This window comes from Acomys russatus, chromosome 17, assembly GCF_903995435.1.
Source record: "Acomys russatus chromosome 17, mAcoRus1.1, whole genome shotgun sequence".
In the NCBI taxonomy this organism is placed as follows: domain Eukaryota; kingdom Metazoa; phylum Chordata; class Mammalia; order Rodentia; family Muridae; genus Acomys; species Acomys russatus.
This window is the reverse complement of record NC_067153.1, coordinates 61,360,665-61,383,037: the sequence shown is the minus strand read 5'-3', so window position 1 is coordinate 61,383,037 and position 22,373 is coordinate 61,360,665. Positions and strand designations below refer to the sequence as shown.

The 22,373-nt window shown below is 55.1% G+C and overlaps 1 protein-coding gene across 1 annotated transcript in view; it reads left to right on the top strand.

Moving 5' to 3' along the window:
• Nucleotides 1-21,143, top strand: part of Nckap5l (NCK associated protein 5 like) — a 39,500-nt gene extending 18,357 nt beyond the window's left edge. Inside the window, exons 2-13 of the mRNA XM_051160332.1 lie at nucleotides 7,052-7,115; nucleotides 8,597-8,725; nucleotides 9,077-9,145; nucleotides 9,234-9,272; nucleotides 9,868-9,987; nucleotides 13,760-13,873; nucleotides 14,752-17,363; nucleotides 18,697-18,859; nucleotides 19,032-19,113; nucleotides 19,347-19,643; nucleotides 19,731-19,873; nucleotides 20,308-21,143. Coding sequence (XP_051016289.1) covers nucleotides 8,615-8,725; nucleotides 9,077-9,145; nucleotides 9,234-9,272; nucleotides 9,868-9,987; nucleotides 13,760-13,873; nucleotides 14,752-17,363; nucleotides 18,697-18,859; nucleotides 19,032-19,113; nucleotides 19,347-19,643; nucleotides 19,731-19,873; nucleotides 20,308-20,517 — 3,960 coding nt within the window. The 5' untranslated portion in view covers nucleotides 7,052-7,115; nucleotides 8,597-8,614 and the 3' untranslated portion in view covers nucleotides 20,518-21,143. The remainder of the gene's footprint in view (nucleotides 1-7,051; nucleotides 7,116-8,596; nucleotides 8,726-9,076; nucleotides 9,146-9,233; nucleotides 9,273-9,867; nucleotides 9,988-13,759; nucleotides 13,874-14,751; nucleotides 17,364-18,696; nucleotides 18,860-19,031; nucleotides 19,114-19,346; nucleotides 19,644-19,730; nucleotides 19,874-20,307) is intronic.
• Nucleotides 21,144-22,373: the final 1,230 nt, after the last annotated feature.

The following is a 22,373-nucleotide window of genomic DNA, read 5'->3' as shown; positions in this document are numbered from 1 at the left end:
CTGGAGAGATGATGGCTCAGAGGTTAAGGGCACTGCTGCTCTTCCAGAGGTCCTGAGTTCAATTCCCAGCACCCACATGGTGCCTCACAACCATCTATAATGAGATCTGGTGCCCTCTTCAGGTGTGCATGTAGGCAGAACACTGTATACATAATAAATAAATAAATAAATCTTAAAAAAAAAAAAAAGCTCCATGGGCTGGAGAGATGGCTCAGAGGTTAAGAGCACTGACTGCTCTTCCAGAGGTCCTGAGTTCAATTCCCAGCAACCACATGGTGGCTTACAACCATCTATAATGTGATCTAATGCCATCTTTTGGCCTGCAGATGTATGTGCCAATAGGGCACTCATATACACTAAATAAATCTTTGAAAAAGTAAGTTCAGTGAAACTTACCCTGGTAAAGGCGTTTGACACTAAGCCTGACAGCCTGAGTGTGATCTCCAGAAAGCTTGTGGTGAAGGAGAGAGCTGACGCCCAAAGGCAGTCCTCTCTGACTTCCACACGTGCATCTTCATTTGTGCACACAAACACACACACATATACTTACGCACACACACCAGATAGATAGATAGATAGATAGTTTTGCTAGGTGGAGACACGTGCCACCAGGCCTGTTGGCCTGAGTTTGATGCCTCGGACCCACACGGTGGAAGACGAGAAACAGCCACTTTGGGTCTGACTTTCACACATGTAGCAAAAGGAAAACGTGTGTACACACAGAGACAATAACAACAACAAAAACAACAGAGCATACCTAGGCCCTTAATCCCAACACGCCAGAGGCAGGCAGAGCTCTTGAGTTCAAGGCTAGCCTGGTCTACACAGCAAGTTCCAACTCTGCTAGGGTTGTATAGTGAGACCTGTCTCAAAACAAACGCAAATAATGAAAAACCAAAGTAAAATAAAAATGTAGGAAATAGCAGACGTGATAACATGTTTTATGAAAAATAACTGTATACTCTGAAACAAAGAAGTGGACAGAGTCAGTGTCTTCAAGTTTTGCAAATTCAGTGTCTGACTTGGTAGAAAGCAGCGAGATCTTTGTATCTGCTTCCGTGTCTGTCTGTTGTGTCGTGGGCAGCGCTCTTCGGGAAGTGCCTCTGGACACACGCGTGTCTTACTGCTGTAAAAGTCGTTGTGATCTCGGGGGCTCCTTGGCAAGGCTCCTGGGTCCCCAGACCACTCTTTGAGAGTTACCATCCTAGAACAGCGCAGTGGGAAAGAACCCGTTCCTTCCTGAGAGGCTCATCGCCTGAAGCCTCAGCCACTACACTGCAGAGCCAGTCTAGGTTGCGCCTCTGCCTTCTGCTCTGAGGTTTCCCCTTCTCCTTGGCTGGGCTGGGCTGGCTCTTGGCTGGCCTTCGGGAGTGGGGCCTTGCCTGCTTGGCTGCTGAGCCCCTGGTGTGTGGTCCTATAACTAAGCCCATTGTGTGGTTCCCCTTCGGTCTCCCCACCTCCAGCAGCTGCTATTTTTGTTGTTGGGTTTTGTCTTGGACTGAGATCTCTGAGAGCTGAGATGCGGATGATCAGGAGCTAACGGCGGGCGCCCCGCCCTGCACAGTAGGGTGGGCCTACTCCTGCTGTCCCCTGGTTTGGAGGAACCCATGGAAAGATTTGGAGGGCAGGTACAGTATGTGTTCCTGCAGAAAAACCATTGTGTCTCTGGACCAGAGCGGGAAGCGGGAGGGGCACTGGGGGTACCCTTGTCTGCCTGTCTTTCCCTGGGGGAAGGGGTGAGTCTGGTTGGAATTCTTAGCTACTTTGGGCCAGGTCTTGCCCTGTCCCTGCTCACACCCTCTGCAGCCCAGGGACACTCTCAGCTTGTGTGTGCCTGCTGTGGGTGGGAAGGTGGCTGTTGACAAGTGGACTCCTGGGTGTGACAGGCCAGATTCCGAGAGCAGCTGGCAGGGGAGCTGAACTGGCTGGTGTCACGGACAGTTCTTTAATTTAAGAAAGTCCCTGTCGTCTCTGCCTCCCTGCAGCTGCCCTCTCCTCCTGCCCCTGGCTTCTCTCCCAGGAGGATTGTTGGGGGAACAGCTGGGAAGTGAGGGCCTCGTCGGGGCCAGAAGGCCTTGGCTTATGGCCCACGTGAGGACAGATAGAGACCAGGCGACCAGGCTTCGCACATGCACGCGCGTGTGTGCACGCACACACAGGCACACATGTACGCAAGGGGATGGACACAGACCCTCTACTTTTCCTGGCTGACCAAAGGCCAGCACAGCAAGATCTCTTGAGATACAGAAACTTCTGCCTGTCCTACCCTCCCAGGGTACTCAGGGCTGAAGACTTAATGCTTTGCCTGCACAGGGCCTGGCTTGGGATTGGAAGATGAAGGTTCATTGAGAAAAGTCCCCGGGTTACCCAGGCATTTCTCTCTTTGCTTGTGGCAGGGTCCTCTGTAGTCCGGACTGGCCTGGTTCTCCTGTCCCCACCTTCTAGCCAGTGGGTTCTAGGCATGAGCCACCGTTCTGTTAGTTTCCATTTTAACTTCCTTTGCTTGGTTTTGGTTTTCATTATCTTGCTGCTTTTTACTTTTATTTTAGTTTAGTTTAGTTTAGTTTTAGTTTTTGAGTTATAGTTTAGTTATAGTTTCTCTATAGCTGTGTCTGTCCTGGAACTCACACTGTAGACCAGGCTGGCCTCGAACTCCCAAGTGTTGCAGTTAATGGTGTGCTCTGAAGACCTGTTTTGTAAGCTGTGTAAGAGCACCATGTTCCTTGCCCTTCTCTCTTGCTTTTTTTTTTTTTTTTTTTTTTTCCCCTCTCTCTCTTGCTTTTTAAAGATAGGGTCTCGGGGGCTGAAGAGATGGCTCAGAGGTTAAGAGCACTGTCTACTCTTCCAGGGATCCTGAGTTCAATTCCCAGCAACCACATGGTGGCTCACAACTATCTATAATGAGATCTGGTGTCCTCTTCTGGCATGCAGGGGTACGTGAAGACAGGGTCTCACTCTAGTCCCAAGCTTGCGTGCTGTATCTCACTGCATATCCCAGGTTCTCCTTAACTCCCTGCAGAACCATTGCCTCAACATCAAGGATACATGTGTGAGCCACACCCCTGGCTGCCTAGACACTCCTTAGGCAGTTTCCCCCTGCTGCCTAAGAGCTTTCTGCTTGCCCTCCCTTCCTCCCTCCCCAATGTGGTCACTTCCCCTGTAAATCAGGCAGAAGCTTCCAGTTCAAGTTAAGAGTTTCCGAACTCAGCCACCTCAGAGCCTCACACAGGGGTGTTTGAAGCCTGGGTCATCCTGGGATCCAAGCCTGGGTTTTCCCCAGCAACTGGGAGGAGGAGAGCACTTGGCCGGGCGTGGGGTCGGGAAAGACTTACGCTGCCTTTGTTTAATGTGACCCATCATGGGAAGACTTCCTGTTTGGGTTTGGCTTAGAGCTGGAGGTAAGCCTGTCGCAGTGCATTCTGGTATTCCCTAAAGGGCCACAGGAAGTTTCTTTGAAAAATCTTTCAGTTTTTAAGAATAAATGCCTCTCACTATGTGTCCCAGGCTGGCTTTGACCTCATGACACGTCCACCTGAGCTCCTAAGTGTTCCAGGCTTGTGCCATCACACATAGCTTCTCTTATAAACCTTCAACTCCAGGGCCTTCAAGGCATTAGGGTGTTAAGTTGTTTCTCAGCAAGCCTGTCAACCTCGGCCCACATGCTAGAAGCGAAGAACCAACTCACAGAAGTTATGTATCCATTGACCAGCCCTCCGGGTACGAGATGTCCTCAGGCACACGTACTCTCACACAGACACACGAGTGTAATAAATATAATAAAAACGTACTTTGCTTGCCTTCTGGCCGCACACATATGTGTAGACACACAGGTGCAGACGCCATCCTCCCCACCACCAAGTTTTAATGCAGGCTTTTCCTGTGGCTCCTCAGGAATAGCCTGACTGCTTCCTGCTCTCTGATGTGAAGCCACTGGCTCCATCCTGAGTCGGCCACGGCCTCTGGAGAAGGGTACAGCAGTGTTTCTCCCACAGTGGGGGTGATTCACACTTCTCCTTGAGGCGACACTTGCAGAGAGGGCTGCAGGAGAGACTGTCACTCTCAGGTGGCTCAGACCCTTCAAGTCTCCAGGACGTCCCCATGGGACCCTGCCTCTGCATCAGTAGGGGTTCATACGTGGAGAGAGCAGTAGTGGCCGCCTTTGGGATGTGTTGTCTCCACCTCAACATGTGAATGTCCCGTGGCCTCAGGCTCTGGCCCTCGTGTCCGCTTGAGATGCTTCTTTATGGTTTTATGAAGGGACATCCTGGTAAATCACCTTTGTCGTCCTTTTGGGTGTTGTCGTCACGTGACGAGCGCAGCTGTTGGGCCTCCCCTGGCGTTGGCCTTATAATCTGGACGCTGGGCCCTGCCCTATTGATCCCACTGCCTTCACGCTCCTTCCCAGTGCACAAACGTGTGCATACTTGCCAACTGCTCCTTCCCAGGGGTTGCTGTGGGGCAAACAAAGCGCAGGGGGGAGGAGAAAACTGGTGATCACTGTCATCCAGAGCCACAGCCTGGAGCAGGGGGGGTAATACCCAGACCTCTGGGTACGAGGTGTCCTCGGGCACATATACTCTCACACAGACACACAAGTGTAATAAATATAATAAAAACGTACTTTGCTTGCCTTCTGGCCCCACACATGTGTGTAGACACAGGTGCAGATGCCATCCTCCCCACCACCAAGTTTTAATGCAGGCTTTTCCTGTGGCTCCTCAGGAGTTCAGGGGTGAGGGCAGAACTGTTGAGTGGTGAGTGTAACCTGAGGCCTTTTGAGTCAGCCCTTATGTTTCTATATGGGAAGGGAAGTAACTTACTAAAATTGTTTTCATTTTTTTCTCAGGCCCCCATTTCTAAATATATCAAACGAGATAATGTCAAGAGCAATCAAGTTATACTTAGCTCATTTCACAATTTTAAAATAATAAAGGACTTTAATTTTCTTTTTAAAGCAGCAGTGAAATGACTCTCTCTTTTTTTTTTTTTAAGATTTATTTATTATGTATACAGTGCTCTGGCTGCAGGTACACCTGCAGGCCAGAAGAGGGCATCAGATCTCATGATAGATGGTTTTGAGCCACCATGTGGTTGCTGAGAATTGAACTAAGGACCTCTGGATGAGCAGTCAGTGCCCTTAACCTCTGAGCCACGTCTCCAGCCCAGACTTTAATTTTTTACAGATTTATTATGTTTATTTTATTCATATAAGTGTTTCTTTCTCTTACCCCCCGCCCCCCAGAGACAGGGTTTCTTTGTGTAACAATGCTGGCTGTCCTGGATTCACTTTGTAGACCAGTCTGACCTCGAACTCATAGAGATCCACCTGCCTTTGTCTGCTGGGATTAAACATGTACACCACCACACCCAGAAAGTGTTTTTCTTTAGTTGTGTAAGTGTACCATGGTGTGCAGAGTGCTCTTGGAGGTCAGGAGAAGGTGATGAACCCCACAGGTGCTTGTGAGCTCTCATGTGGGTGCTGGGAACTGAACCCTAGTCTTCTACAAGAGCAGCAAATCAGCCATTTCTCCAACTGGCAGGACTATATATTTTTGTGGAATGTTAAAAATGAATATTACCTGGCCAGTGGTGGCACATACCTTTAGTCCCAGCACTCGGGAGGCAGAGGCAGGTGGATCGCTGTGAATTCAAGGCCAGCCTGGTCTACAAAGCGAGTCTAGGACAGCCAAGGCTACACAGAGAAACCCTGTCTGAAAAGGGGGGGGGGAATACATAGTTCTTCCTTTTCTGTTTTCAGAAGCTCCTGCCCACTGTGGAAGGCATGTATACACTAAGAAGAAAGACTTTTTGGACCTGGGGTTGTAGCTCAGTGGCAAAAAGCCCACCTGGCATGCCCTAAGGCCCCTGGCACTGCCCTTCCTCTCCCCCCCTGGTCCCCCCCCCAAAAAAAACCAGATAGTCTTCTCTTTTTGCCTGTTATTCCTGGCCTCAGAACTGCTGGCTGACTCCTTTCTAGTGTATAAGGCAGAGCCCCAGGAAGACTGGGCCTGCCCTGTGTTGACAAGCTAGGGGAGGTCCTCAGAGGACAGAGCAGGCCAGACTAGGCGCCCTGCACCTAAGACCCCAGTGTGGGGCCCTGGAATTCAGGCTCGCTGTCCTCAAGCCCACAGCAGGCTTTGTGCTGCCTGCTCAGCACATGGTCCTGTCAGGAGTGTCCAGTGAGCTCGTGCTGGACACTGGATCCTCTCTCATCATGTCCTCCAGCTGCCCTTTGTACTGAGTAGCTCTCCACCCCCCTCACCCCCACCCCACCCCACCCTCCGCTTCTTCAGCCAGGCAAGTAGTTCTCTGCAGTCAGCGTCTGAACCGGGTCGGCCCAGCAGACAGGCGCTGGGAATCGCATACAGCGGTCTGTGCCAGGGCTGGCCAGAGCTTGCGGGCAAGTTGTTCTATGTAGCTGACAGTAAGGCTTGAGTGTGTACAGCTGAGACCACGGAAGAGGGGGGCCAGCCATGCCCGTCCAGTGTGCTGTGTGCACTAGCCGTGTGACTGCAGCAAGATCCTTTATGCTAAGAGAGCTGGTAACCCCAGCCAAGGTTGTCAGAGAAACTGAGGCAAGGGTACAGAGGAGAGTGCACACAGGGTAGATGTGGTGTGTGCCAGGGCAGCTAGTCCTGCATTTGCTCTCAACTACAAGCGTTGAGAATAGCATTTGTCTCCTCCTATGATCCTGAGGCTTTAAAGACTGCAGGTGCTAAAACGTCACATGGGACAGTGGGGGGGGGCACCTGAGGGCTAGTGACCTCTGCTGGAAGCTGGGGTCCTTGACACTGGCTCTCCTCCGCTCAGATGCTTTGCCCATCCCTCCCATCCTGGGCTTTCACCTAGACCCAGTGCAGGCCTTAGTGCCTCGTGCCCAGTGTTGTCTACCTTGTCTGTTAAGTAGAAGCTTTGAAAGCAAAAAGGCAGAGCTCTCAACTTATTCACATCTATGCCCCTGTGCCTGGCACACAGCCAGATCCCACCGTGTAGTGGGGGCCTCAGGGGTGGGGGCGGGGGCATCACTGATATCACTCCCGTTTCTTTACAGGTGAAGCGACGAGTCTGGCTGCCAGAGTGAAGGAGCCAGCCCGGTGAGGGACAGAGACCGACCGGTGAGGGGCCTGGGACCTGTGCATGCTGGCGATAGGGACTGCAGAAGGGGCTGGGGACGAGAGAGGCAGCACCGTGCCGCACTGTGGAGGAAAGTGGGGGTTCAGATGCAGAGAGGCTCCCTCTTCTGTGATCCAAAATCTAATTCCCTTTTATGGGGGCTTTAATTGGGCAAGGAGGAAGCAATGGTGATGTCAGTGGAGGCTAAGGGGCCTGCCCCCCCTCCCGCTAAGGCTCCCCATTTGCGATATATCCATTGCTTCTGTGTCACCGTGCCCAAAACACCTGAGAGAAGCAACTTAGCGGGGAAGGGTTTATTTTGGCTTTTGGAAAGGAAGACAGTGGAAAGTGGCTTTGTCTATGGCGTTGAGAGTCTGAGGTAAGAACCATTCACAACCTACTGGCCAGGAAGCTGGGAACGTTAGCTTAGAGACGGAGCTACACCCTCCGAAGGTCCTAAAGATTGCTTCCACCACCAGGCAGGGAATGAGTGCTCAAGGTGAACCCACGGGGGATGCCTCAGATTCAGGCTATAGTGTGATGGGACTCAGAGGAAACATGAACACTTGCCATTTCAAGTAACAGCAACAGCAAGAGCCTTGCTGATAGGAGGAGCACGTAGCCCGGTGCCCGTCAGAGCTCCGCTGTGTGCCTGTGTGGTCCAGGGTGGACGAGTCTTTAACTGTCCCCTGCATGCCAGATTACACAGAGAACAGTGTGAGCTTGGGCAGGGAAGTAAGCACTGTCCCCTTGTGCTCAGAAGCTAACAGCCTTGGGCGGGGGACCATTATAGAACTGCCAGAAGTCGCATCAGGCCTAAACAGGGCTCTCGTGCCCAGGAACAACAGAAAGACATGGCCAAGCCAAGAGGCACGTGGCATCAAGAGGGTACCAGCAGAGAGGTCAGCTGGCCCACTGGGCCTTTGGTGGCAGTGTTTGAAGCTCTCTCAGCGTGCCTGGGTCATTTGGAGCCAGAAGAGTGAGCGTTGAAGGCTTCCTGCTGTGTCCAGAAGACAAAGCATAGCTTCTGTGTGGCTGCTGGGAACTGAACCCGGGTCTTCTGGAAGAGCAGCCAGCGCCCCTAACCACTGAGCCATCTGCTCAGCGCATCTTGACTTTTCAGATCCCCTTGGCAGACTTAAGTGTCAGCAGTGAGTGAGCTTAGCTGAAGTTGCTGTTACTTTGTAACTAGGGACATTGAGTCCTTGCCGGTTTGTGACAGATCCTAGCAGAGATTTTGGGCTCTAGGCCTCTAGTGCAGGATATGGGCAAGAGCTGGGCTTTCTGTAGCACAGCCTCTCTCCCAAGATAGGAAGAATAAACAAGAGTCGCCCAGCCTGACCTTGAGTTGTTGCATTGTCACAAGTGTAGCAGAGGTCACCAAAGAGTTTTGTCACACACACCACACTCCCACCCCCACCCCCGCCTTACTTCTCTTCTTGCCTGCGAGTAGCCTGCCAGGGCTTCCCTCTCTTGTTCCCAGGGCCTGACACCCAAGGCCATGGACCAGCCGGCCGGAGGCACTGGAAACCTGAGGCCAGTGGCTGGCGACAGTAGCAGCATGGAGCTCAGCACCTGCCAGGAACTTCTGCACCGACTCCGGGAGCTGGAGGTATGCAGTGGAGATAGGGTGGGGCCGAGGTGCTGGGCAGAACCATGGGAGTCGGGGCTGCCCACCCCTGAGCTCCGTGTGGAGCTAGGAAAGTTCCCCCGGGGAAGCACCTCCTGCCTCTTCACTCTCCAGCTCAGGTGGCAGCCAAGAGATGAGCTTTCTTACACCCCAAGTGTCTTTTCTCCCCACCTTTATGGCCCTCTTGGCTCCAGGGACTGTGGTGGGGTCACAGAGACTGCTAGATAAAACAGATGACGCTGGGCCGAGACAGACCTCGTCCATTCTGCCTCCTTATCTCCCAAGGTTACGAATGGGCCTCACAGTTTCCCCCTTTTTACCTCACCCCTGTAGGCAGAGAATTCAGCGCTTGCCCAGGCCAATGAGAGCCAGCGGGAAACTTACGAGCGCTGCCTGGATGAGGTCTGTGGGGTGTGCCAAAGGACAGTGCTGGGGGTGGAGGTGGGTAGGTCCAACTTGTCACCTCAGCTCCCCATCACTCTGTCCCCAGGTTGCCAACCATGTGGTGCAGGCACTGCTGAACCAGAAGGTGAGTGGATTTAGGAAGTGTCTCACGCCCCCACCCAACTGCCCCACGATGGATAGACCGAGGGTATAGTTAGGAGGCCCTGCCCTAGGATTCCAGAGGCCTGCTCAGCCAAGCCTCTATGAGGAACTAGAGAAGAGGGATTGGGGGAGCTCCCTATCACCCCTCCACTCTCCCTCCCTTTTCCCCCTCCCCCACTGCTAGGTAAGGGCGGGTCTCTGAGCTGTGGGAACTTTGATTTGGACTCAGCGCCTTCCCTCAGCCTGAGCCTAGCTGGTTTCTTGAGGCTGTGATGGCCTTCAAAGCAGTCCTGACACTGAGCCTGAGTGGCCTTGAGATGTTTTCTGTGGATCACTGTGACTTCAGGGTCTTCCATGTATCGTATGGGCCTTATTTGGACATGGTCTTCTCTAGGAGGGAGGAAGCCGGCTCGACAGCAACTGGCCTTTACCATCCATTAGGGTAGTAAGCCCGGAGGACTCTCCCCCGAGGCTGTAGCCGGGAATACAGCTGGCTGGGGTGGGAAGTCAGGTCGTTTTGTTTCGCTGTCCCTCTCCTGCCTCCTCACCTTTGCTTCCTGTACCTCCTGGGTGGACAGGACCTGCGGGAGGAGTGTATCAAGCTGAAGAAGAGGGTGTTTGACCTGGAGCGGCAGAATCAGATGCTGAGCGCATTGCTGCAGCAGAAGCTGCAGCTCACGACCGGCTCTCTCCCTCAGGTGGGCAAAGGCTCTCTCTCTCAGGTGGGCAAAGGCTCTCTCCCTCAGGTGGGCAAAGGCTCTCTCCCTCAGGTGGGCAAAGGCCCTCTCCCTCAGGTGGGCAAAGGCCCTCTCCCTCAGGTGGGCAAAGACCCTCTTCCTCAGGTGGGCAAAGGCTCTCTCCCTCAGGTGGGCAAAGACCCTCTCCCTCAGGTGGACAAAGGCTCTCTCCCTCAGGTGGGCAAAGACTCTCTCCCTCAGGTGGACAAAGGCCCTCTCCCTCAGGTGGGCAAAGACTCTCTCCCTCAGGTGGGCAAAGGCTCTCTCCCTCAGGTGGGCAAAAAGTGCTTCTCTTGCAGGCCCTGTTGGCATTGGCACTGTCCGCTTCACGTCGTAGGAGCAGGGTGTGATCTGTCCTCAACACAGGGCCTGTGGTGGTGCAGGGAAGGCCCCCCCAAACTAACAGGCTTGCGTGTTAGCTGCGGGAAAACTGAGTTGCTTACAAACTTAGCTGCCACCCTGTTTTCAGGTTCTCCCTACTCATATGGGCAGCATTTTTTGTTGTTGTTGGAGGAGGACAGGGTCTCACTCTGCAGCCCTGGCTGGCCTCTAGCTTGAGGCAATCCTCCTGCCTCAGCTACCCAAGTACTGAGATCATAAGCACGGCCCGCACTCCCAGTTTACCCGTTCTTACAGAGAAAGTTTGAATTTGCTCCTGCCTTGTGTGGGGAGTTGGGTGGAGACTGCAAATGCAGTTATTTCCAGCTCCCTAGAGGCCTCTGTGGCCACTGACGTGGCTTCTTCCTAGCCAGGGACAGGGCAGGGCTAAGCATAAGGAGCCAGAGCTGCGTGTCACAGAGAGGACAAGGAAGGCACTTCACCCTGGTAATTGAGTGTGGATGGTTGTACATACCGGCCTCCGCCTTGCTCCTTCACAGGCACTGGACCCCACCTGCCCTGGGAACGCTGGGAGGCTCTGGGAATGAGTATTGGGTTAATTTGTCATAGATGTCACTCTGTCAGGAACTCCAAGGATGGAGTAAGACACAGAAACGAGAGCGGCCTGAAAGTCAGGGAGAGAGCAGCAGGTTGCTTCTGAGGCAGACAGCACCTTCCCCCATTTTGACAAGGAAAATAGTAGTTTAACAGGGAGCAGCAGAGCCCTGTCTGTCTGAATAATCCAGCCTGGTGTCTGATTCCTCACGAGCTGGATCCCAGGTAGCAAAGGAGACCCTGTGGGAGTCAGAACCCCTGAGGCTAGCCATTGCCAGGCTCCCTCATGTCAGAGACTGGTTGGTGGACAGAGAGCAGCCTTAAGTTGCTTTTTTAAATTTATTATTTATACAGTGTTCTGCCTGCAGGCCAGAGGAGGGTGTGTTGTGAAGCCACCATGGGATTGCTGGGAATTGAACTCAGGACCTTTGGAAGAGCAGACAGTGCTCTTAACCTGAGCCATCTCTTCAGCCCTAGTCGCTTTTTTTTTTTTTTTAAAAAAACCTAAATGAGCTCTGGGACCACTGAGGCTTTGGTCCAGTAGGTCTCTCCTCCAGGGTACACCATGATGCAATGGAAAATTACAAACCTTGGCCTCAAGCAAACTGGGCTTGGCTTTCTAACTGAACTGCTTTTTTAGCTGAGTGTGACCTTGGGCAAAGTATCAAACTATATAAACTACAGGCTTTCCCCTTATAAATGGGCACAAAAAGACTTACATTGCACAGCCTTGCAAGGATTAAATGAGATAATACATAGTGCTCGGTTCACAGTAAGGCAGTAAGTGGTATCAGTGTGGTATTATTAATGAGACTCCCAGGGTGTGCTTCGCTAGGTTAAAGCTCCATTGAGCAGACACTTGTTAAGCTTTCTTTGTGAGCCACGCCTTTGCCAACGCCTGAGGAACTGAGCCTAATCCCAAGCCATGTGGGCATTCCTGTGTAGGCCCTGTGGGGCCCTGGAAGGCTAGGACCACTAAGAGGCATTCAGTGGACAGCCATGCTACAGTGTGCCAGCACTGCTATCCCAGGGTGCTGGATCGGGGCAGCTAGCCCTCAGAGGACTAGGAGGCCTGAGGAGATGGCTTATTCCAGGGTAAAATACTTGTTGGGCAAACGTTAGGGCTTGTGTCTAGTCCCCAGCACCTCACGTACGTAAAGTGCCGGACACGATGCTCTGCACTTACAACCTAAGCTCTGAGGAGATGGAGGCGGGACAGTGTCTAGGGCTCACCAGCCAGCCCCACGCCCCAGTGGGGAACCCTGTCGCAGGAAAACAAGGCAGTTGCTCCCAAGAACAAGCTCCTACGTGCACACTTGAGTGCCTGTGAATACTCTTGTGCATGGGTGCGTGCGGGGATACACACACACACACACACACATTGGACCCGTGTGGGGTGGGAAGGAGACTGACAGGAGCCTCCAGATGGCTGTGGAGAAGGAATTCCCCATGGAAGGAACACCAAGAGGGTGGCGTTGCTTTCAGCTTGGTTAGATGAAGAATGTGTGAAAGCGTGGTGAGTAACAAACGCTGGAGCTGCTGTCTGGAGGAGGCCACAGGCTAGAGAGGTAGGAGAGCCACAGCAGACAGCGGGCCGGCAAAGGAAGCTTCGCTGCACAGAAGTGCTTTAGGAAAAGGATGTGTTAGCTTCCTTGTGCAAGACTAAAAAGCCACTGAACAAGGTCAAGGGGGACTCGTTGGAATGCCAGGCACTGTCCAGGCCAGAAGTGGGAAGGTCTGGGCTGCGAATAGCCAAAGGTGAGGCCCAGATGCCACAGGGGTTTGAAGGTTGTGAGGGAGGAGGGTGAGAGTACAGGGTGAAAGCTAACTCAGTCCCATTCAACATGCAAAAACTCAAATTCTCAGGGACCAAGTGATGTGGCAAAAATAGGAAGGGTGTGTTACACACTACTCGTATAATCTTTTTTTTTCTTTTGGTTTTTCGAGACAGGGTTTCTCTGTGTAGCCCTGGCTGTCCTGGACTCGCTTTGTAGGCCAGGCTGACCTCAAACTCACAGTGATCTGCCTGCCTCTGCCTCCCGAGTGCTGGGATTAAAGGCGTGCGCCACCACCATCTAGCTCCTCGTATAATCTTTAGAGTAAGTGCTTCACATGAGACAACCGGGGAACACAGGATGACTACTCTCTGTCTCTGCCTGCCTACCTGCCTGCCTGCGTGCGTGCGTGCGTGCGTCTGTCTGTCTGTCTGTCTGTCTGTGTGATTTTGCAGAGGGCCTGTTAGTGTCCTTTTGCTAAGTGCAAAGTGGTGAACAAGGGCATGCCCCTGTGCCTGGCTTTCTGTTGTTGCTGTTGTTGGAGACAGGGTGTCTCTGTGCAGCCCTGGCTGTCCTGTGCTCACTTTGTAGACAAGGCTGGCCTGGAACACACATCAATCCGCTGCCTCGGCCTCCCGGCCTCCCGAGCGCTGGAATTAAAGGCATGAGTCACTGCACCTGGCTGGCCTTCATTTTCCATCTCTGCATCCTCAGATCCCAGGTGGCCAGAACAGGAGGGGACCTTCATAGTAGTTTTTGCTATAAGGGAAAGCACAGTGCTGGCTCCAGGACAGGCTGGGTCAAACCTGCTGCTGTCCTCTGCCTGGACCTCCAAACCAAACCCTTTGTGTTAATCTATTTTCGTGCCTCCCAGACCTGGACTAGCCCCAGATTGTCTGTTCTCAGGCTTGCCTCATCATCACAAGGGCAACAGTGAGATATCCCTGGAGGGACACTGTGGGTCACAACGCCTGGCTCTGTGAGGGGGGCAGTGACAACTATGCAACTCTCCACTCTTTCTGCAGATCCCACTTACCCCACTCCAGCCGCCATCAGAACCAGCAGCCTCGCCGTCCCCTAACGCTGCTGAGGGACCAGCCACCTCACTGCCTTTAGGACACTGTGCTGGACAAAGAGAGGTAGGAGTGGGCACTGGCGTTTGTGTCTTACCAAGTCTCAGGGGGAGGGCTGCCCAGGCTGGAAGGGTGAGCCCCCAGCCGGCAGCCTCACACCAAGAAAAACAGGCCCACCTCTCCCATCTGCCGTGGCCTGCAAGCAAATGCGTGACGTCATGCAGCGGGAATCACAGGGCGCGCTTGCAGACTCTCGCATGCCTGACACTAACTCTACAGGACACCTTGGGGCTCTTTTATTTTAGGAGGCCAAACATAATCACTGTCCTGTGTCACTGCTGACATCAGGAAAGCTAGAGGTCAAGTGGCTTGCTGAAGGTCACGTGAACTAGGTGGCTCCAGAGCACATGCAGTTAAACCACTGTACAAGAAAGGGCTGAGTAACATTGCAGGTCCCCCCTGCCGGCATTCCTGCCTGCCGGGTCAGCTCTGACTGGGAAAGGCCCGGGCTTGCCTGCCATGAGTGACATAGGTCTCAGCTATGATACACCCTCTTTTTGAACTTCTTTCTGGAGCCAGAAAAACAGGCAGACCCTCCCTCCATCCTAGAACAACCACAGAAGTCAGAGCTGTAGCTGGTCAGTATGGCAGTGTAAAGAGGAGCAGGGATGGGAGGCTGGACGGGGGGGGGGGGGGGGAGACACGACACACGGACAGTACCCAACCACTCTTGAATGTGAGGTAAGACAGCCGAGCCAGGAAGGGCTCAGCGATCCTTGAGGAAGCCGAACCATCATATCCCAAGCGCTGTAGATTCGCTTGTTGGACAGACACGGCCAGGTTAGAGTGTTCCTAGCATACTTTTAGGAATATGTTTTTATCTTATGGCCTGGGCCTCACATACCAGCCGCACAGGCTCCCCCTCAAGCCTTTTCTTCTCCCAGGTGTGTTGGGAGCAGCAGTTGCGGCCAGGAGGCCCAGGCCCCCCACCCACTCCACCCCCAGCGCTGGATGCCCTGTCCCCATTTCTTCGGAAGAAAGCTCGGATTTTAGAGGTGCTGCGAGCCTTGGAAGAGACTGACCCTTTGCTTCTGTGTTCATCCGCCACCCCCCGGCAGCCCACAGGCCAGGGCCCTGGCTCCCCGGAGCCCATCAACGGCGAGCTCTGTGGTCCACCACAGTCTGAACCCTCACCCTGGGCACCCTACCTGCTGCTCGGCCCTGGGAGCCTGGGAGCACTGCTGCACTGGGAGCATCTGTTAGGCTCTGGGGAAGAAGGCATCAGACAACCCTGGGCTCCTGGCAGGGCCCCACCAGCAGCCCAGGGCCCCTGCTCTGCCTCACACTGTGCTCCGGGCAGCAGCTCCTCGTCTTCTTCTGATGAAGCAGGTGACCCCAACGAGGCCCCCAGCCCCGACACCCTGCTAGGTGCCCTGACCCGCAAACAGTTAAACCTGGGCCAACTCCTTGAGGACACAGAGACTTACCTCCAGGCTTTCCTGGCTGGGGCTACAGGCCCTCTCAATGGCGACCACCCAGGTTCTGGGAAGCCATCTTCACCAGACCCAGGACCCCCACAGGTATCCAAGTCCAAAGGCCTCCCAAAGTCAGCTTGGGGTGGGAGCACCTCAGAGGCCACCAGGCTGGGCTTTGGTGCTACCTCAGAGGGCCAGGGGCCCCTTCCGTTCCTCAGCATGTTCGTGGGTGCAGGGGATGCCCCACTGGGCTCACGGCCTGGCCATCTCCCCTCTTCATCTCAGGTGAAAAGCAAGCTCCAAATTGGGCCCCCTTCTCCCGGGGAAGCCCAGGGACCCCTTCTGCCCTCTCCAGCCAGAGGTCTCAAGTTTCTCAAGCTGCCTCCACCCTCAGAGAAGGTCCCCAGCCCAGGAGGTCCCCAACTCAGCCCCCAGCTTCCCCGGAGTTCTCGAATTCCTTGTCGAAACAGTGGCTCAGATGGTAGCCCCTCCCCGCTGCTGGCCCGCAGGGGTCTCGGTGGAGGAGAGCTGTCCCCAGACGGGGCACAGGGCCTGCCTGGCAGCCCTTCACCCTGTTCTGCAATACCAGACTCTGTGCAGCTCAGACCCTCCCAGTCAGCCATGTCCACTGCATTTTCTCCAGGACCAGTAGTGTCTCCCTGCCTTGAGAGCATCCTGGACCTTTCCCGGAGCACCTTTAGGGGCTCTTCCCCAGAATCACCTCCATCCCCGCTGCAGGTACCCACCTACTCACAACTGACTCTGGAGGTACCCCAGACCCCTGAGGTCCTTAGGAGCCCTGGGGCCCCCAGCCCTGGCCTCCCAGAGTCCTGCCCCTATGGGAGTTCCCAGGAGAAGAGTCTGGACAAGGCAGGGGCGGAGTCTCCTCATCCCAGCCGCAGGACCCCAAGCAGCTCATCCAAGAAGCCTGGCCAGGCATCAGGGCGGCGACCTGGTGATCCTAGCCACACACCTCTTCGGGACAGATTGGCAGCCCTTGGGAAATTAAAGACAGGCCCCGAGGGGCCTCTGGGTCCAGAAAGGAACGGAACGCCAGTCCGGCCTAGTACTGAGAAGGCCAGGGCACTAGGGCGGTCAGGTGAGAGTACTGGAGACTTGCCTCCAGCCACGAGGCCTCTCGAACAGCCGGAAGCTAAGGGCATCTTGCGGGGAGCAGTGGCCTTAGGCACAAGCAGCCTGAAGCAGCAAGAACCGGGACTTACGGAAGCTGGTGCCAGAGTCTACTCCTCCCACTCCATGGGAGCGCGAGTGGATCTGGACCCCGTCTCACCGAGGAGCTGCCTCACCAAAGTAGAGCTGGCCAAGAGCCGGCTAGCGGGGGCCCTGTGTCCCCAGGTGCCACGCACGCCTGTAAAAGTGCCAACCTCAGCCCCTAGCCTGGGCAAGCCCAAGAGCCCTCACAGCAGCCCAACCAAGTTACCCTCCAAGTCACCCACCAAGGTAGTTCCCCGCCCTGTGGCACCAGTAGGCACCAAGGAGCCCTCCAAGCCAGACAAAGGGAAGGGCCCTCCTTGGGCGGATTGCGGCAGCACGGTTGGCCAGCCTACATCCCCAGTACCCGGCCCCGCCGATCCGAGCCAGGGCTCAGAAGGGCCAGCCCCGCACTCGGCCATCGAGGAGAAGGTGATGAAGGGCATCGAGGAAAACGTGTTGCGCCTTCAAGGTCAGGAACGGGCTCCAGGCTCCGAACCCAAACACCGCAACACCAGCAGCATTGCCAGCTGGTTCGGCCTTAAAAAGAGCAAGCTGCCGGCACTGAACCGCCGTGCAGAGGCTACAAAGAACAAGGAAGGGGCTGGTGGGGGCTCCCCGCTCCGGAAAGAAGTCAAGACTGAAGCCCGGAAGCTGGAGACTGAGAGCCTCAACATCTCCAAGCTGATGGCGAAGGCGGAAGACCTACGTCGGGCACTGGAGGAAGAGAAGGCTTACCTGAGCAGCAGAGCCCGCCCACGGCCTGGGGGCCCTGCCACGGTGCCCAACCAAGGCCTGGGGCAGATGCAAAGCCAGCTGGCCGGCATGTATCAGGGCGCAGACAGCTTCATGCAGCAGCTGTTAAACAGGTGAGGGCCTGAGATGGAGCGTGCTGGGTCTCCCTGGAAGTTGGGGCTTCCCAGAGGCCAAGGGGCGTACAGTGCCACTAAGACACTGGTGACCTGGCTGAAAAGGAAGGTTAGGACTCAGAATTAGAGTTTACACCCCGTCTCCTACTCACCGGCTGGCTAGTGTCTGGCCCAGCAAGACTAACTCTTTTGACATGTTATCTCCCCCACCTCATGTCTGCCCCTGGAGCCCCTCAAATGCCTGCATACACTAATTAAGCCAATGCGGTGAAAGTCCATCTCAGGGAAGGGCCAAAGAAGAACCCCTTTGACTCCTGCCACTAAGGGTGTCGGTGGTGTAGGGAAGGGGACCCACTTAACAGGCTTTACCCTGCCTAGGCCAACTGGGTAAAAAGGCTGAAGGACTGAGGCCCCGAGAAGGGCATTCATTTTGAGCTACCGTGTCCTCAGAAATCTCAGGGCGGCAGCCCTGGACTGCAGGGCCCTGAGTGTGAATTGGCCTGCCAGTGAGCTAGGGTACGGTGACCCCAGGAAGATTTGAAGGTGGGCTCCCTTGTTCTTCCCTGCCCCTCCTGTTTCTCTGCTTCCCCTGACCCCCCCTCCCAGCCCCTCCCCCTTCCCCCATCGTGCCTGTCATAAGCTTCAGGAGGTGTCCTTCTCCCCAGGGTGGGCAGCAGTGGACGCCTCTCTAGGGCCAGCACCATTGGAGGGTTCGTGGCTGATACATAGTCTGTTTTACATCCCTAATTAAAGGTGTATCCAAGGCAAACTACTTTAGTGTTTTGAGACAGGATTACTCTGCGTAGCCCTGGCTGTCCAGGACTCAGAGATACGCCTGCCTCTGCCTCCTGAGTGCTGGGGTTAAAGGCATACACCACCACGTCCGGCAACAAACTACTTTTTATAAAGAGGTTCCTTTTGGTCTGTGGTTCTAGAGGTCCAGGGGCCATATGTGGTGATTGCCTTGAGCCAGAATGCCACGGAAGAGGGGAAGTGTGCACGTGAGGCTCTGTTGGTCTCTCCCGCCTAGAAAGTCACCAGTCACAGGGATCTGTGCCCTGCTGGCCATGCCTAATCCCAGTCACTTCCAGAAAGGCCCTACCTCTGAAAGCATTTTCATTTTTTATTTGTTTGAGACAGGGTCTCAGTATGCAGGCTGTCCTGAAACTCTCTGTGTAGACTAGACTGGCCTCAAATTCTGAGCTCCACCTGCCTCTGCCAGGTGCTGCTCAACAGCATTATCGCCTTAACACCATTAGTAACTGGACATTTCAACACCTAAAGCCAGCTACAGGCCAGCTTCCCTCATGTCCCCCTGTCCTGTTGTCTCTAGGGTGGATGGCAAAGAGCTGCCCACCAAGAGCTGGCGGGAGCCCAAGCCTGAGTATGGGGATTTCCAACCAGTATCCGCTGACCCCAAGAGCCCCTGGTCTGCCTGTGGGCCCCGGAACGGTCTGGTAGGCCCACTTCAGGGCTGCGGCAAACCGTCTGGAAAGGTAGGCTCCTGAGCAGGGGTTATGCCAAGGGCCTGGCTCTGTCCTTCTGAGCACCTAGAGGCAGCTAGTCTGCACAGTGCCTTCCGCCTGGCCTCCCATCCCCCCGGAGGCACTGTGGGGACTTGTTGAGGGGCCACTGGAATGGACACTCAGGTCTCCTGTACCCACACAGCCCAGCAGTGAGCCAGGCAGGCGGGACGAGATGCCTCCGGAGGACAGTATGGCCGAGCCAGTGTCCACCACACACTTCACAGGTCAGCAGGGTCCCCTTCCTACTTCAGTCGCTGTCACCGCAGCAGTGCCAGGGCTGGAGTGGCACTCTGGTGCCCAGCCCTGGCTGTTGGTGGCTGTGTAGGAATAATTCTCCATGTGCCAAGCTGAGGGTGAGTCACGCAGGTGGCGGCGTGAGTTCTGTGGGATGGCCTGAAGCTGGGAGAGGGAACCGAGGGCCTGAGCCCCATACTTCTGTGTGCCCTCTCCTCCACAGCCTGCGGCTCCTTAACTCGGACCTTGGACAGTGGCATCGGGACCTTCCCGCCCCCAGATCATAGCAGCAGCGGAACCCCCAGCAAGAATCTCCCCAAGACCAAGTCGCTGCGTCTGGAGCCCCCGCCAGCTCGGCCCCCAGCCCTCACCAAAGTCCCTCGCCGTGCCCACACACTGGAGCGGGAGGTGCCAGGTATAGAAGAGCTGCTGGTGACTGGGAGGCACCCCAGCGTGCCAGCCTTCCCTGGACTGCTCACTGCTCCTCCCGGCCACCGGAGCCATCAGACCTGCCCTGATGGTGAGTTGTCCCAGTAGGCGGTAAGACAGCCCTGAGAGGATCCTCAGAGCTGGACGGATGCACCACTCTCCCCTTCTTGCTGGACAGATCCCTGTGAAGACCCAGGCCCTCCACCACCTGTCCCACTGGCCAAGAACTGGACCTTCCCGAACACCAGAGCAGCTGGTAGCTGCAGTGACCCCTTCCTGTGCCCACCCCGACAACTGGAGGGACTGCCTAGGGCCCCCTTGGTAAGATAACAGTAGGAAGAAGATGGGCTGGAGAGATGGCTCAGTGGTTAAGAGTGCCGTCTGTTCTTCCAAAGGTCCTGAGTTCAATTCCCAGCAACCACATGGTGGTTCACAACCATCTGTAATGTGATCTGATGCCCACAGGTGAACATGCAGGCAGAACACTATATACATTATAAATAAATAAATATTTAAAAAAAAAAAACAGTAGGGAGAAGAAAGAGGTCTGGAGGGAGGGATTCTGGAAGACAGATGTGTCTGGTAAGGTGCGTACAGCCAGCACATCCAGAGCGTGAGAGTGAGCCTGCCTAGCCATCCTATTTTGGAGAGAGGACATCCATTACTCCGCAGAACCCTTCCTCTGTGGCCCCCTCAGCAGTGTGTGTGTGGGGCGGGGAGTATGATGCCTCTCTGACCAGTCCTCTCTTCTCTAGGCCCTGCCTGTGGACCGGAAGCAGAGCCTGGATCCCAGCCGCACATCAATGCCTCAGGGCCCAGCATTTGGGGGCAGTCGTACCCCCAGCACATCAGACATGGGCGAGGAAGGCAGAGTGGCCAGTGGGGGCGCTCCGGGGCTGGAGACCTCAGAGTCCTTAAGTGACTCACTCTACGACTCGCTATCCTCCTGTGGGAGTCAGGGCTGAGAAACTGCAGCCACCACAGTTCCTCTGGAGCTAGGGACCCCAGACCGGGCCTGCTTTCATGCTCCATGCCTCGGAGCCAGTGACGCTTATCTGAAGGGACCAAGGAGAAGGTGGATAAGATGACGGGGGTCCCTGGCATATCCCACCGCTGCTGTGGCTGAAACAACCATGCTCCGCTCAGGGAGAGACCTCACCCCTGCTCCCTTGACTCGCCCAGAGTAAGGCTCTTCTCTAAGGGACTGGGGGCTCCAGGCTGCTTTGTCCCAGCTCCCACTTCAGGCTGAGCCATCTTGTGGTGCTGGGCCAGCCGTGCCCGCCACTGCCCACCTCTGCCCAACCTGGCTGCAACCTTGCCCCGAAGCCCCCATGGGGCTGATTTTGGAAGCCCCAAGCTTACAGAGTTTGGGAGTGAGGGGGACAAATTGCCTTCTCTGCCCTGGTCCTCCCTGCTGTCTGAATGGTGCTGCCCCCTCTCCCCACATCTTGGGGTCTGTTTGTCTGTCTTCATCTGTCCCAGTCCCCACGCCCGACCCGCACTGCAGTTAATTTATCTGTTGTTGAAAAGCGGCTGCTCTGCTTCTGCAGCATCCCTAATAAAGCGTGGAGGCCTCTCCCCACCACCGTGACTGTTGTGCGGCAGCATCTCTCTGTATGCTGGCTTCTGTGTAACCCCTCAGGTGGGGCAAGCTAAGGGAATCCCAGGTGCTCTTATGAGGCTGTGTGCCTGCCCTTCCCCCAGAGAAGCCGGCTGGACTCCCCTAGGAGGTGACTTAGGGGTTTGAGAAAGGGACTCTGCTTAGAACTGAAGTTGGGTGAATGTTCCTGATCAGGGCCAGGTGGGGCACAAGGGTGGGCAGGCTGGGAGAGGAAGATGAAGAAGAGGATGTTGACCCTGTGCTCAAGCCCCTCCGTGTCAGGTTGGGACCTCACCGGCTTTGTGTCAGTGACTACCCAGGCAGAGAGGGAGGAGCCTAACAGGAATGCTCTCTCTCACACACACACCATGCTGCCCAGTGCCCGCTCCCTTGTACCTGATAAACCATCTCTAGACGGCTTGAGAGAACAGACTTGAAGCCCAAGATCTTTATCACCAAAGCTTGTGTTCCAGAACTGTAACTGCAAACCTTGGCTTTCCTCATCTCTACGTTAGGTCCTGCCAGGCCAGGTGGTCCCGTCAGTTACTTTCTCCCTTACTCTCGGCACTCCATCCCACGTCTGGCCTCTGCCATCTTCCCTTAGTTGATGTCATTGCTGAAGAAATTAACAAGACCCAAAACAGGGTCTGATCATGCAGTTTTGTGTAAGTTCACCATATCCCTGCCTCTTCCTTGAGGGGCTAAAGGAAGTCTGCATCCTCCTGGCTTGTTTCTTGGCCCATTATTGGCTTAAGCCTGATGTGTTACATCATTTCCTGGTAGATCCACATTGGCCTTCAGGGACCCATTCCTTTCTGGAAAGGAGTTTGGCACAGCGCGGGTGGGGGAAGGGAGGCGGGGGAGAGGGAGGGGAGGTGGGGGGGGCGGTGCTTGAGTCTCCTCTCCTTCCATTCAAAGCTAAGACCAAAGGGTCCCTCCATATTCATGCTGGGCCTGCTCAGCACACCTCTGGGCTCTGTTCTTGAGAGTTTGGAAATACCAGGTGCTGCGTTGGGCCCTGGGTCAGGATTAGTGGACCGGAGAAGTGTCCCAGGGCAAGATGGCTGCGTGGGCCACAGCAGTGCCCCAAGCAGCCCTGGCCACATGGGTCTCCCAGATGTCCTGCAGGCTTCTGGTCCCATAGTCAGCCACAGCCCATGTGACTGCACCCACCCCAACAAGGACCCAGTTCCAACTGAAACAACTGGGGGGGACATATGG